The 14670-nt window shown below is 40.4% G+C and overlaps 1 protein-coding gene across 1 annotated transcript; it reads left to right on the forward strand.

Annotated features, from left to right (window-relative positions):
* The first annotated feature begins 2032 nt into the window (after window positions 1-2032).
* Window positions 2033-11386, forward strand: LOC105005923 (polymerase delta-interacting protein 2). Its single transcript, XM_034293464.1, has 11 exons — window positions 2033-2230; window positions 4528-4608; window positions 5907-6004; window positions 6195-6297; window positions 6421-6496; window positions 7029-7136; window positions 7305-7441; window positions 7640-7666; window positions 8098-8223; window positions 8527-8606; window positions 9418-11386. Exons 1-11 carry the CDS (start codon window positions 2063-2065, stop codon window positions 9545-9547), a joined length of 1134 nt encoding a protein of 377 aa, XP_034149355.1. The 5' UTR covers window positions 2033-2062; the 3' UTR covers window positions 9548-11386.
* Window positions 11387-14670: the final 3284 nt, after the last annotated feature.

Below are 14670 nucleotides of genomic sequence, written 5' to 3' on the forward strand. Positions count from 1 at the left end.
TGGAAGGGTTGCCAGAAGAAAATCACAAACATAAATCATTGAAACTTCCATGGTCTGAGACATAAATTGAGCTGTTTGTCAACAAACACAAGAGGTGGGTTTGGTGTTAGCAAGTAAGGAGGTGAACCTTTGATGTTGATGGAGCTTGGTGGAGTTGGATCTATGATCTTACTTCCAAAGGCCTTGGGAACCTTGTTAGGATACATAGCAATATGGACTCTATTAAGTACCAGGAGATTTTAGGTCAAAACTGGACTGTCTATGCCAGGAGTCTATAACTGGGTTGTCGCTAGAACTCCCAGCAGGACACTGATCCAAATCATACCTCCAAATCCACACAATAATGGTTCCCTGACTATAGAATCAAGCTGTACATAGTCCCCTGTTCTAAATACCATGAAAACCTTGTGTGGTGAGTAGATGAGGTGAGTGTATAAGTGAGGACCAAGGACTCCAGAGGATGTGGAGAGTTTCTGGATGAATGAGCTCCTATGTGTTCTTCAACCTTATCAAAAATTATAGGAGACAACTCAGAGCTGTCATCTTGGCAAAGTGAGGGTGCTCTAAATGCCCGGGTGCCAATAATTGTGGCATGAATGTTTTGAAATTATACCTTGATGACACATATAATTATGGGCTAAAGTTTTGAGCATCATTCACAGCTCATAATAAAGATTGCTTCAGATTATAGGTCTAGCTATCAAGATTACTTAACACCTGACCAGTGGTTCTCAAACTTTTATGGGCCAGCGTCCTCATCCATTATCCACGTCCCTTACTGCCTCCCATCAAATAAGATGTAGGCTAATTGCCCTGAATATTAATTATTATAATTATTGTTATGACTGTTATGATTATTATTAGTGTTGTTATTATTATTGTTGTTCCTATTGTTATTATCAAAAATCATCAAAAAAGCACATAATTAAATGACAGACAACAAGTTTATTATCAGTTTCCCAGGGAAACAACAGCAGCCAGTCAGAAACAGCTAGCCATTTTACATTCAAATCTTAATTAAACACTAACACATACACTAGTATGCCAGAAATGGCAAAATATAATCATTCTTATGAATTGTTCCAAAGGAAAACAAGCTGGCACATATCAAGGGGTAAAAGCAGAAGGATTAACTTTCAAAGGAAATCATTTAAAGACCTTTGAAAGTTAGTGAGTGCCCTCCGCCTGGTTGTATTGCAGTCATGTCAACAAAGCCACTTTTATTGAATAGTGTTTTAATGTGCGTCTGGTGGGTCCTGAGTTGCTTTCAGGGGAAGTCTGACAGCGGAATATGCCTCTTGTAAATATGTAACCACTACAATAACAATGCATTCATGGTGTATCCCTCAGAGAAATCAACGCTTTTAAAAGAAATTCTTCCACGGGTAATACCAAGAAAGAGAGCGTCCATTTTCCAGAGTTTACACAGTAAACGCCATGTGGGTGAAATTGTATAGATGATAATCTGACGTTAATGCAGCATGTGCATGCTCACAATATTAATATGTACATATTTGGGCTATATATGTACTACGAATACTGCAGATACTATGTTTTACTGAAATTCTAAATAGGTTATTGCTGCTATGATTGTATATGATACGTTTTTGCATTGTCGGATAGGAACCGGCAAGTAAAATATTTGTTGTGTAGTTTGCGTTATCTACTCCATACATACTATTACAATTATTACTATTATACTATGTGTGGTTGCATCCCATTCTGTCTTTATATACGATTATATACGTTTCTAATCTCTCCAAATGAATATCTGTATTAGTGCAGACAGCCGTCGCGCTATCTGGCGTAGGATAATGGGATCATTACAATGTATAATGATCACATAATAAGACAACGGACTTGAAAAAGCATAAGCAAACAATGAAAGAAAATAAAACTTAATGGCGGGGCAATGACAGATGAGAAAAGTAATTGAAAATGGGAAATAGCAATATTTTATAAAGTAACTACATAAAATGAAAACAGACTGTTTACGTCACATAATTCACTTACGAGTCATACGTCATCAATGTTGGCTCAGTTTACTACAATCTAAACAAAGATGGCGGCCTGTGTGATACGTCGGACCTTGCTGTCAACCTTTAATAAGTATAACAGTGTCAGTCGAGTATTACAACATGTTAGTTTAAACAGTAGACACAATCCAAGTGTATCCTGCTCATCATGTGATTTGTTCAACGTTCAACAAAAACGGTTTATGTCGTCAAGGTAATTTAGATACTTTCTAGTGCTGGCCTGAGCGTATACGTACTAGCTAGTTAAAGTCAGTACGTCTTGCAATAGAACCAAATGGTTAATGGCTAGCCAATTTTGTTTCTGATGTTCAATAATTACATCAGCTAAATTCGTATGGGTGCCAGTTAGCACATGTAAAATGACTTGCGTCTGTGGTGAACACACCACCTAAAATCTAGCTACTCTTTTGCATATTACTACTACAGTAACGTCGTTACGTTAGCAGCTAACCTGTTTCGATACCTGACTAAGTGAAGTTGGGACTAAAAACTCCAATTTGGATATCAAAGGCGTGTTCGCATGTACAGTAGTAGGTAGCTAACGGGTTGAAATACAATTAATGGTAATGTGCCCTCATTTTCACTAAAGTTTTTGTTTTTGGGGCTATCTGATATTTAGTCATTAAGCAAACCCAGTTAGTTTGTCTTAACCATGGCCCCTTTTTCCAAAAGTTTCAACCTTTGTAGGAGCTTTGTTAAATCTTAAAGCTGTTTCTCAAAGCCGTCATTATTATGCCTACCTTTTATATCTACGTGATTTTGCCTAGTAACAGATGCTCATATACCAAGCAAAGGGACTTAAAGTAATAAGTGCAGACTCTTTTTACTTTTGTAAAGAAATCGCTAATTATAAATAGCTATGTATGTTGCTGGATAATTTTTTGCATTTTGGTGTCAAACAATTGGACACATTGCAATACATTGACATTTTTGTGCATTGGAATGTCAAGATAAAAGGTAAAGAATAATGATAGCTGATCCAAGAGATTTCAAGCTTACTCATTGTTGGAAACACTTAATGTGTTGTGCTAGCAAGCTAAACAGCAAGTGAGTTTGACTAACAAAAAATAGTTGGATTATCGTATTCCTTGATGCTTTGAAGGTGTTTTGTCCAAGGCAACTGTGAAACATCTTTGCAGGCATTGTTTTCACCATAGCTTCACTAATCAGCCTATTTCACTGCACACTCCTATCATTACTTTGACGACTAGTTTCGCCATTTCAGCGAATGACTGCTGTCTGAATAAACACGTGATGTGAGCGCTCTGTTTGGATGCTCACTCTTAAACAGATTTGTAAAAAACCGTGTTGATTTGAGCATAGAGGCCTGCAATGTGACAAATAACCTTAGAGGGGTAATCCACTAATATCTTGCAATTGTCTTTTCTCATTTAACTACAACATAATTGGAAATTGGAATCCATTAGGCTATCCTTAGATTCAATGGTTGGTCATGAAATGGGAGAAAACTGTTATACCCAATTAGATGTTTAGCGCTGCTAACGTCCCTCTGCTCTTTCTACAATATTTTGTGGTTTTCTTGCATTAGCTTAATAGTCTAACTATCACATTTGTTTTTGAACCTGAAGACTATGACAAATAGGGAAATAAAGGAATCGACCATTTGGTGTGTTTCCCTGCTTGTCCTCACTGTACTGCAAGTGTGTGCATTTCCAGACTGAGGTGGACGCAAGTCAAGTACAAATATAGTGAAAGGTTTTTGGCGTTATGTCATCACTATAGACCACGTGTCAAACTCATTCCATGGAGTGCAAACTGTTTCCTTGTTTTCACTCTTGGCTTGTGCTTCATTGGTGCATTAAGATCACTACATTAGATGGCAAGTGCCAAATCCTTTCGGTTCTAGGGCTGCATTGGGAAATTCAACAGATCACACTTTCTTTATGTACAGTTTGTTTGTCGAAGTCTTTTGCGGGTCAGAAAAATATGTAAAATATTTTCAGCTCCATAAACATTTCTACATACTTTGGATCCAATATTAGATGTTTAAGAATTGTCTGTTCTTTAATATCCACAAATCTACTTTATTATATACACAGTGACTCGTCGGCCATGTTCAGGCCCAGACCTAAGTTTGCCCTCCCCTGACTTAGGTCCTCCCCTGTTTTCTAGGTCTAAATTGTACACCAACTGAAAGGAGAACTTACACCAACAGACACTAGGCCCTCCGTGGAATGAGTTTGACACCCATAGACAGTTATGTTGTCCCCAGGGGAGACCCCATGGTAAAGAAACAGTGAAGAGGTGTTACGACCAATCCTCACATCCTGAGGCCCGCCCTCTTAAGTCCATTATCCAGTTACTCAGGGTGGCATCCTGACAGTGCTCTGAGCTTAGTGACAAGCTTTAAGAGGACAATTGTGTTGCATAGCAATGGAGATGACCGTGGATCTATTTCAATCCCAAAGATGATCTCCTAGTGAGAATAAGCCTTAGCTGCTCTTCTAACGTCTCGGCATGTTCTTCATCCAACAGGCCAGAAGGGAAGGTGCTGGAGACAGTAGGAGTGTTTGAGGTGCCTAAACAGCAGGGGAAATATGAAACAGGACAGGTGAGAGGGTCTCCTGAGCTAGAATCATAATCACTATTTCATTCAGCATTAGAGGCTAACAACTTTACTGGATGGCCTTTTGTTAGCTTACATTGGTCATCTTCCTTGCCATGGCCGTTGAATTACCAAATTAGTCATTGTGAGGTTGTTCAATGTATATACTTGGTGAAATACTGTGCCCACTTGGCAGATCAGTTAATCCTCTGTTTACAATTGTGCTCATAAGTTTGGCAGAAATTGTGAGATCTTGGTATTGATTTTGAAATGAATGAAACCTCCAGGCATAACCTATTAGTGTTCTGCGAGAGATGTGTCTGTAGTAGATTGCTAAACTTTGTACGAATAAGCAAATATAAACAATATCCAGTTGTGCTCATGAGCATACCCTGGCAGAAATTGTGTAATTTTGGCACTGATTTTTTAAAACTGTATTTTATTTAAGGATAGTGATCATATGAAGGAATTTATTATCACAGTTGTTTGGTCCCTTTGTAAATCATAATGATAACAGAAATCACCTAAGTGGCCTGATCAAAAGTTTACATATCCTTGAATGTTTGGCCTTGTTACAGACACGCAAGGTGACACCCATTGGTTAAAATGGCAATTAAAGGTGAATTTCCCCCCTTTAATTGCAGTTAGTGTCTGTGTATAAATAGTCAATGAGTTTGTTAGCTCTCATGTGGATGAATATGGTTGGGTTGTTTTAAGGAGTAAAATACGATGATTCTTGAACAAAAATGCGCTGCATAAAGAAGCCTTTACTGTGCCAGTGCCACAAAAAAGCCTGGTTACAGTATGCCCGATAACACCTTGACACGCCTCACAGCTTCTGGCACACTGTAATTTGAAGTGATGAGTCAAAAATGTTGCTTTATGGTCACAACCATAAGCGCTATGTTTGGAGAGGGGTCAACAAGGCCTATACAGAACAGAATACCATCCCCACTGTGAAGCACGGTGGTGGCTCACTGAGGTTTTGGGGGAGCTCTTAAGGCACAGTGAAAATTGATGGCAAGATAAATGCAATATATTATCTAAGGGTATGCAAACTTGAACAGGGGTCAGTTCATTCATTAATTTTTTTGCCATGTTTTGTTTTATGATTGTGCCATTCTGTTAACCTACAGTTGAATATGAATCCCATAAGAAATGCGTTTTGCCTCCTCACTCATGTTTTCTTTACAAATGGTACATATATGACCAATTCTCCAAGGATATGAGAACTTTTGGGCACAACTGTATATACCTCCTGTCAAGCTATCCCACATGTAGCCTTATGTTTGTCTTGTCCCCAGTTGTTTCTACACAGTGTGTTTGGCTACAGAGGAATTGTCCTATTCCCCTGGCATGCCCGGCTCTACGACCGCGACGTAAGTCCCCCAGCCGTAGAGAGGTGAGGACACCAGGTAGCATAGCAACTCAGGCCTCTACAACACATGTCCGCTCAGCTCTTCCAAACGGCAGCCGACTATTTATTGCACTACTTTTTACTCAAATAGTGCACTTGGCCTAAATGGTGAATATTCTGCAGTGTTTTTTCACTTGCCTTTCACACCTCCCTCTGCTTTTGTTTTTGTCTCCAGTAAGCCCGCGGAACCCCCTGGGGCTCATGGCTCCAAAGAGGTCAAGGGGAAAACTCACACATACTATCAGGTCTTGATAGATACCCGAGACTGTCCCCACATTGTGAGTATCTAACCAAACGTCTCTTCACAACCTCCACTAATTCTCTGGACTGGTTCTGTGTAAAATCATGATCACTTTCTACATATTCACAGACTAACCGCCTAGTTATGTCTTTTCTTTCAGTCTCAGAGATCACAGACTGAGGCAGTGACATTTCTCGCCAATCATGATGACAGCAGGGCACTTTACGCCATTCCAGGTGAGTCAGATGCAACTGTCTGGACCAGTGTCTAAACGTGCACCCCTTTGGGTCCCGAGGACCGGGATTGGGAAACACTGCACTAGACAGGCATTTCTCTTTCTCCACAGTTGATATGTTACTAGTCCGCTGAATGTCTCGCCTTCCTCCTTCTGCATATTGGTCTCAAACCAACCCTCCGTCGCTACCCAACCCACTTTTGCGACTTAATCAGAGAGCCTTTTAAACCTTTTCAACGAGTGACACGCATGCAGTCAAAGTATACTTTCCACTTTCGATTCTACATTTTCTGTGTTATGATATTAGTGTATATTTAATCCTCAAAGCACTATGACAACAATGGATTTTAGCTGCTAATGCTGTCTCTCATGACTGTTTTTTTTTTTTTTTTTCACGAAAGCGAATGAACATTGCAATTAATTGTTTTGCCCAAATATTACAAACATCTATTTTATAAAAATCATGCATCCCTCATAATTCGCATCACATGAAGAATGGGCACACTTGTGGTAACTCTTCCTATGTATCCCAGGGCTGGACTATGTGAGTCATGAGGACATCCTGCCCTACAACTCTACAGACCAGGTCCCCATTCAGCATGAGCTGTTTGAGCGTTTCCTCCAGTTCAAAGCCTCCAAAGGTACTGGATATTTCCCCAAATAAGTCACTTTCCACAAAAGAAATGGTTGTACCATTTGTAATTCATTAATAAGAATTGGCCGGGGGTCTGAATAATTTTGCAAAGCACTGTATTTTAAAATGTGATCGTCTTATGTGCATTCTTGTTACACTTCGACTGGTTTTCCAGTTCCCCCATTTGTCCCGCGTGATACGCTGCAGGCGTGGCAGGAGAAGAACCACCCGTGGCTGGAGTTGTCAGACGTCCACCGTGAGACCACGGAGAACATCCGTGTCACTGTCATCCCCTTCTACATGGGCATGAGGGTGGGTCCTCACTTCTCTAAGATAAGGGACTAAAGATATAGGGCCTTTTTCAGCATAGCATGAAACTTATGTTGTAATGTCAGTTTTAACTCCTTTCTGCTTGTCCAAGGCACGCACTAAACCTCTGAACATTGATGTTCTACTTGTCTTTTTATGATAAGCTTTTGGTTTTGATGCTATTGTAGTTCTCTCTTTCAGGAAGCCCAGAATTCCAACGTATATTGGGTAAGTGAAAGAGGCTGCGATTTGTTTTCGCATTTGTTATGGGCTGCTAGCGAACAGCAAACTCGCTCATTGAAAGATCACGTGAAGACCTATTATTGGTTTTGGTTTAGGTGATGTTTGGTTGTTGCTGCCATAATACATTTTCTAGCAGCTCAGGATCTAGCTCCAATTCTACTTTTGTGCTAGCTCTCAGTCCCAGAGAAACCCATCTATCATGCCAGCCTACCTGCGTGCTTCCACAGCCAGAAGCTGTTCAACACGTTTTCCCCAATTCCATTTGGTCTGCTTCTTTAGATGTTCATTTTTGACTTGAAACATTTTTTTTTTTACTAGAATTGTAACAACTTGTCCTTTGACCAGAGCCCCATGGGTCTTGGGAGAATGGAGTGTAGAGGGGTGTCTGTTGGTTCACTGCTCGGTTTGTGTGTCAGTGGCGCTACTGTATCCGTCTGGAGAACATGGGGGAGGAGGTGGTGCAGCTGAGGGAGCGACACTGGAGGATCTTCAGCCTGTCAGGAACCCTGGAGACGGTCCGGGGAAGAGGAGTGGTTGGACGGGTGAGTCTCTGGCTGCTTTCCCAAAAGTCTCTGCCCTTCATCCCCTTTACTCCTTCTCAAGATCCGTCGGAGAAAAGATTTTTTGGTACATTTTAGGAGGATGCAATTAGATTGAAGAACACACAGGGAGACGGTCTGCGTTTGTGGGTTTGATATTTTTTCCGTCATACTACTTAATACCTGTTTTCTATTCATGTAGGCTTCTGTAGTTTACCTTTGTATTTTTCTTTTTTACAATGATCCAGCTTTGTTGGTGCGTGTTGTGAACTTACAAAATGGTACTATCTTTCACTGTCCGTGTAGGAGCCAGTTTTGTCCAAAGAGCAGCCGGCCTTCCAGTACAGCAGTCACGTGTCATTACAAGCACCTAGCGGACATATGTGGTGAGTCAACATACACACACGCACTGTGAAACGGCGCAGACTGCCTGCTGAGCTCTGTCAACTGGTAGGGTTAGTACCAGCAGAACAGATGCCACCAGCTATGACATTCATTGTTTTTGTCCCTCCTGGTCCATGCAACCTTCTACAGTGGCAGTTCCACTTTTATCCTGTAATGAATTCTGGCTTCATCAACATAATATAATATATGCAGCGTATGCCCTGTAGCAAACGTCCGGCAGAGTAGTTAAACTGTTTATGGAAGTATGTTTTTTCTGAAACTGGGAGATAGTTCAGAGACTGTCCCGAATATGTAGTTCTGTCTCAAATATGCAGTTTCTGACAAACCTGGGAATGTGTGTAAAGTTACCAGACTGTTGCAAACCTTGTGTAGACTAGGTTTGTTGTGCTTTACTGGTTTGGACTTTCATTGACTAGTCACTAGTCAGAGCTATCGCTTTCCTATTAATTAGCCATAATGCAATTTTAGCGGTGGGTCAGTGCCCAGGAGCAGAATCAAACAGTTTGGCCCAATTTACCCACTTCTTGCCAAGTCTCTTATATTGGTTGATGATGGTCTTCTGTTGCATCATGGACAAGCTGTAGTAGTCTGGTTGTAGTAGAAGCTGAAGTGTGTTAATTGTAGGAACAGCTGCCTTTTTAGTGTTCTGTTCTTTGTCTTATTTTATTACTACTTCACTACTAAGCGCCATATGAAACAGGAGAGCAGGTAGACTGCAGAGCAGTGGCTGAGCAGGGTGGATGTGGCTTGGACTCTGACATGGCCTGTCCTTGTGTCTCCCGCTCCCTGCAGGGGTTCCTATCGGCTCGAGAGACCCAACGGCACCTTCTTTGACGTCCGCATCCCGCCCTTTTCCCTTGAAAGCAAGAAAGATGATACACCCAATGGTTTCCTCCCAGGTCCTTTCACGTCACTAGCCTGAGGGGGACCATGCTGTCCTCCAAACCCCAGGCACACACAGGTCCTACTCGCCCTCTTCCAAAAGCCTGCCCCTGTCCGGTTCACCGGCTGATGAACAACACACAGCACTTATGGCCTTTGGCTCTAGGATCAAAATGAGTATGAACGTGGCTTTCCGCCAGGACTTTCATAGAGCCCTTTATAGCCAATCATGACCTGCCATGGGACCTTGGCTGAACTACATGTACCAGTAGAGCTGGTGGGATCAGTGTGGCCCTTCCAGACCATGGCACAGCGTGGTGTTCTGACAAGAGACTAGATGTGCTGTCTGATGTTCCCACAGCTCTGTGTTTTAATGAAGAGTCAGTCAGGACTTCATTTATTTATATTGCTTTGTTCCCCCTCAGACCTCATCATGTAACTGATGTGGATTGAAGGGCTGGATGTAGCATGTGTGTCCAGGAACATTGGTTTTTCACCCATCGTATTATCGGCTCAGTAGTGAATGACAATCTCAGATGTTTTCCTCTGTCACTTTTGTGAAGATTTTGATTTGATGAGAAATGTTTTGTCATTAGAAACCATTATGTCCAATTCTTTAAGACATTTAAACACCCAAAACTCAGAACTCACCTCAAACGTACATATATCAAACAGGCCATTTATGAACGTTCCACTGTTTGCTCATAGAAGACGGTATCCAGGACTCAAAAGTGCATCCAAATATTTTGCAGGCTGACCTGGAGTTAGATTTTTGGATCCCTGAATAACTTAAAACAACAACAACGAAACAATTAAATACATAAAAATAAAAAAATCTCCACTGCTGTATTGATCATTGTTTTAAGGATTAGGCTATGTTTAACTGTGTTCACTGTTACACTCTACTTCTCTCCCAGTTGCTAGCCTTTAGTTCATGGCAATGCGCTATAAACGTTCCTAGGCTGTGCACACCAAGCCATTCAAGCACAAATTGAGCACACTTAATGTTTCCTAGGGTCGACCTCCACTTCCATCATGATGAATGTCTTCTCTATTATACTATTAGTGTTACATTTTTATTTACATGAAATCATCTAAAATCCATAAATACAAATGAACACTCAATTCGAGTGAAATAATGTGTATCTTGATGAATGCCCTGTATGAGGTAGCTGCTTGGTTTAAAGAAAATGGCATGTGCCTAAAATAACTGCTAAGCTAGCTAGACTAAAGGCTATTTAGAGAAGTGCCTAGTTTAGAGCAAATGTTTGTTTTAATACCGATTTCTATTTGTGGTCATGTGGATCAGAATATTCCACATTTTTTAAATCTGTAAAGTTTTATGTAACATCACATAATTTGTTATCCTCAAATAGTTCATACGTTTTGATCAGATCACATTATTGCAATTAGACATTTTTTCTGTATATGTTGCCCTATTAATAACCTGGTAACTTTACCAGTGACATTTGGTTGCACATGAAGTGATAACCTCTTCAGAAGTGCTTTCCAATCTTTCCCACTTATGAGGAGAAAGAGCTGGCCAATCAGCAGTCTAAAAGAAGGTGACCTGGTCATTTAGCAGTCAACCCGCATTGCATATTTTTAAAACCAGTACGCAGCAGAGGCTTTTGGATCAGATGAAAGCACGGCCTCTCTGCACGATCTGGCTCCTGAAAATATAAGTTTGTATATATGTATATTTTGAGAAGAAATCAATCAGTTGAGCATTATTGTGGCTGAAATTACAGGTTGAGACTTGTTAGTTGCTGCATGTTGTACATTCTGAAGAGAAACATTAAACTTGTGTTAATAAAACTGTGACTTTGTAAATGGATCAGTATAAGACTTCAATAAAGTCTTCTATGAATCATTGAAATTGTTTTCCGCAGTGACTTTCTTAGTGTGTACTATTTCCATTGTAATCTGCATGCGTTAGGGGCAGAGTCTGAACAGGGCATTTCGGTTACACAGGCTTTTAATTATCTGGAACCTCATTTTGATTATTGGCCATTTGGAACCAAGGTCCATAAAAAGAAAGCAGACAATTAAGCATGTTAGGATCTTTTTGCAAAAGGGACACAGTCATGCTGGAACAGGAAAGGGCCTTCCCCAAAATGTTGCCACAATGTTGGAAGCACCGAATTGTCTAAAATGTCATTGTATCCTGTAGCATTAAGATTAACCTTCACTGGAGCTAAGGGGCCATGGAAATCAATTTCATGAAGCTCCTGACTCACAGTTCTTGTTCTGATGTTGCTTCCAGAGGCAGTTTGGGACTTTGTGGTGAGTGATGCAACAGATGGTCAGCGATTTTACACGCTTCAGCACTTCGCAGTCCCACTCGGAGTTTGCCTGGTTTACCACTTCATGGCTGGGCTGTTGTTGCCAATGTTTGCCTATGGATATTTCATGGCTATGTGCTGGAATTTATGCACCTGTGAGCAATGGGTGTGGCTGAAACACCTGAACTCAATAATTAGTAAGAGTGTCCACATACTTTTGCCCATTTAGTGTATCTGTGGCTACAAGCAACAGTACTTAATAGCACAGGAATTGAATGAAATACAAAAAAAAAAACCTACAAGTAATGTTGTAGTTTGGTGGTGGGTTTTATGTTAAAGGGAGCTGCATATGCAGTGTATATATAGGCAGGTGGTGGATCTTTGATGTTATGGGGCTGTCTTGTATTCACTGGTCCTAGGGCCCTTGTTAAGGTCAATTATTGAAGTAGAGGGAGAATGCGAAAATGCTTCACCATAGCTTTCTGAAATATTTGCTGTAACTATTTTATTTGAAAATCTTTTTTTCCCCCTTCAGCTGGTAATTGGATGTTTATGCCTTCTGCAGGGGGACTTTTTCCTGCCAGAGGGCCAGTGATGCAGCGATGTTTGAGGTGGCCATCCCCTCCTTCTCCCTGGACAGCCATGGCCACAAGGACAGCCCCTACTCCTTTCTCTTCTGAGAGCAAGCGATAGAGGGATAGTCAGGACAGGAGAGACTGCTTGCTACTGTACTGGCTCCTATTCTTCATGGGAAAAGGTCCTAGGCTAAGTCTTCTCCCCGTAACTGTTTTCTTTCTTTGTAATATAATTTTAAAAATGTTTTTCCCTTAACCAATTTTGACATCACATTGTATCTTTGGCCCTGGGTCATTGCAACAGCTCCAAACGGACTTAAGAATTTGAATGTTGCGGTAGTCCTTCCTCCTAGGGATCATGATGCAAAGGTCAGCTCTGTCCAGGATTGCATTTGAATTTGACTGTGTGTGTTTGGGGTGTGCCAACATTTAAAAAAGGGAGTTGAAGTGATGTTAATATAGATGGTTTACAGATAAGCGATGTCTTCTGGGAAGTGGCTGAGCAGCTAGCAGCAGTCAACACCTGAACCGAGTGGTCAGCATGGTGTTAGGAAATAGCTGCTTAGACTGTTGCACCAACTGAGAGGCCCTGTATTTTTTATTTTCAGGGACTTATTTCCCCTTTAATGCAAATACCAACAATCTACGCAAGTCAAACCCCTCAAACTGACTGCTCTGTAATATCTGTGATGGTATGTTGTCAAAGTCAGATGCAGTCTTGGAATTTAGCAATTAACAAAAAATAAATCCATATTTTAGACTGGATGTTTGTGTTGTGCATATGTGCATAATATATAAGTAGAATCATTCCTCAACCATCAAATGCCATGTTTGAAAGCAAAGTGATATCAATGAAGTTTGCACAGGACACTTTTTGGCTCTACAGTGTCCTCAGAAGGTATATCAACTGTTAACCTTCTGTTAAGTTTAGCTGCATTACAAAATGGCTTTAACATTTGATCAACACAAAATACTCAGTCAAAGTAGATGTATTGTGAACATTTTCTACAAAAATCTTATGTGGCACACTCATATTACATAAGTATCCAAATGCCAATACAGGTTAGAAAGATCTTGGTCTGGAATTTCAGCTGCGAGCCTCAAAAAGGTTTGCACACAATTATGTACAATATATTCCTGTTTTATTTTTTTGTTTATTAGATATGACAGTCAGGAAATGGAGGAGTGTGTTACAATGGCAGGGGGCTGGATTCTAAGCAATACTCGCTCTGATACGTGTCTCTGGGGACAGCGGCTCACCATAAGGACAGACATTTAAAAAAAAAAAAAAATTATATTTGAATTGTATTTGTTAATTGCTTTATCAACGGGTGTATATTAACAGTAAAATCTTTATTTATTGGCCATTTTGCTGAAATATATCTAAAAATGAACATAGAAAATAGTAATGTCCAGTATACACAGACATTGTCTTGTCATAGATTGTCAAACTAATTTAAAAGGTTAATCCAACCCCAGAAACACAAATGAGTGTGAAGATTACGATCAAGACCTTCTATTGGGAATTAGATTGCACTATTTGCATGCTGGATTATATTAAGCCATGTCTTCTGAAGGGGGACATTCCATTCCTTTTTTGACATGTATCCCTCCATTTTCCCTAAAGAGAAATGAGGATGACAAGACCCCACCCGCTGGTTACACCTGGTAGAAAAGTGCTAGACCCTCAGCTTTTAATCTAGTCTGTCCCTGCCTACCTGTCTCTCTTGTCTGTCTGGCTTTCTCTCAATGCTATCTTTCAAGTATTTACCCAAATGTTAGTTGAGGTTGGGTGGCAGATACTCAGACATCTAGTACTTTCAACCACTGATCATGCAGAATTTCTAAAATACACAACATAATTCTTCTTGATTCTGTTGGACAACTAGAGTTGAACAGCTAATTTCAGGTAAACACCCTCTGTCCACAATTCTGGCCATCAGTGTTCTGGATCATGGTGTTTCACTGTGGGCTTCCTGAGAACACAGGACTAAAAATCCTGAAAGATTTACTTCACTTATCCTTCTACTCACTCAAACCTCAACATCTCACTGATTCCAAACATGTCTGTGTGTATTCATTATTCCATACTATTTCAGTTGAACACCTCCCTCCAGAAATGATTACATTTTAGTTATTTACCAGGTGCTCTGATCCAGAGAGACATACATGAGCAATAATGTTTAGGTGCCTTTCTCAAGGCCATAGTAAACTGGTCAAAACTTCGTAAACTTTTCATCCATGTCACCAGTTTATTTGTGATGTGGTGAGAGTTGTTTAAATTCTGAATATTGTGATCATGC

Source organism: Esox lucius, chromosome 7 (assembly GCF_011004845.1).
Source record: "Esox lucius isolate fEsoLuc1 chromosome 7, fEsoLuc1.pri, whole genome shotgun sequence".
Lineage (NCBI taxonomy): Eukaryota > Metazoa > Chordata > Actinopteri > Esociformes > Esocidae > Esox > Esox lucius.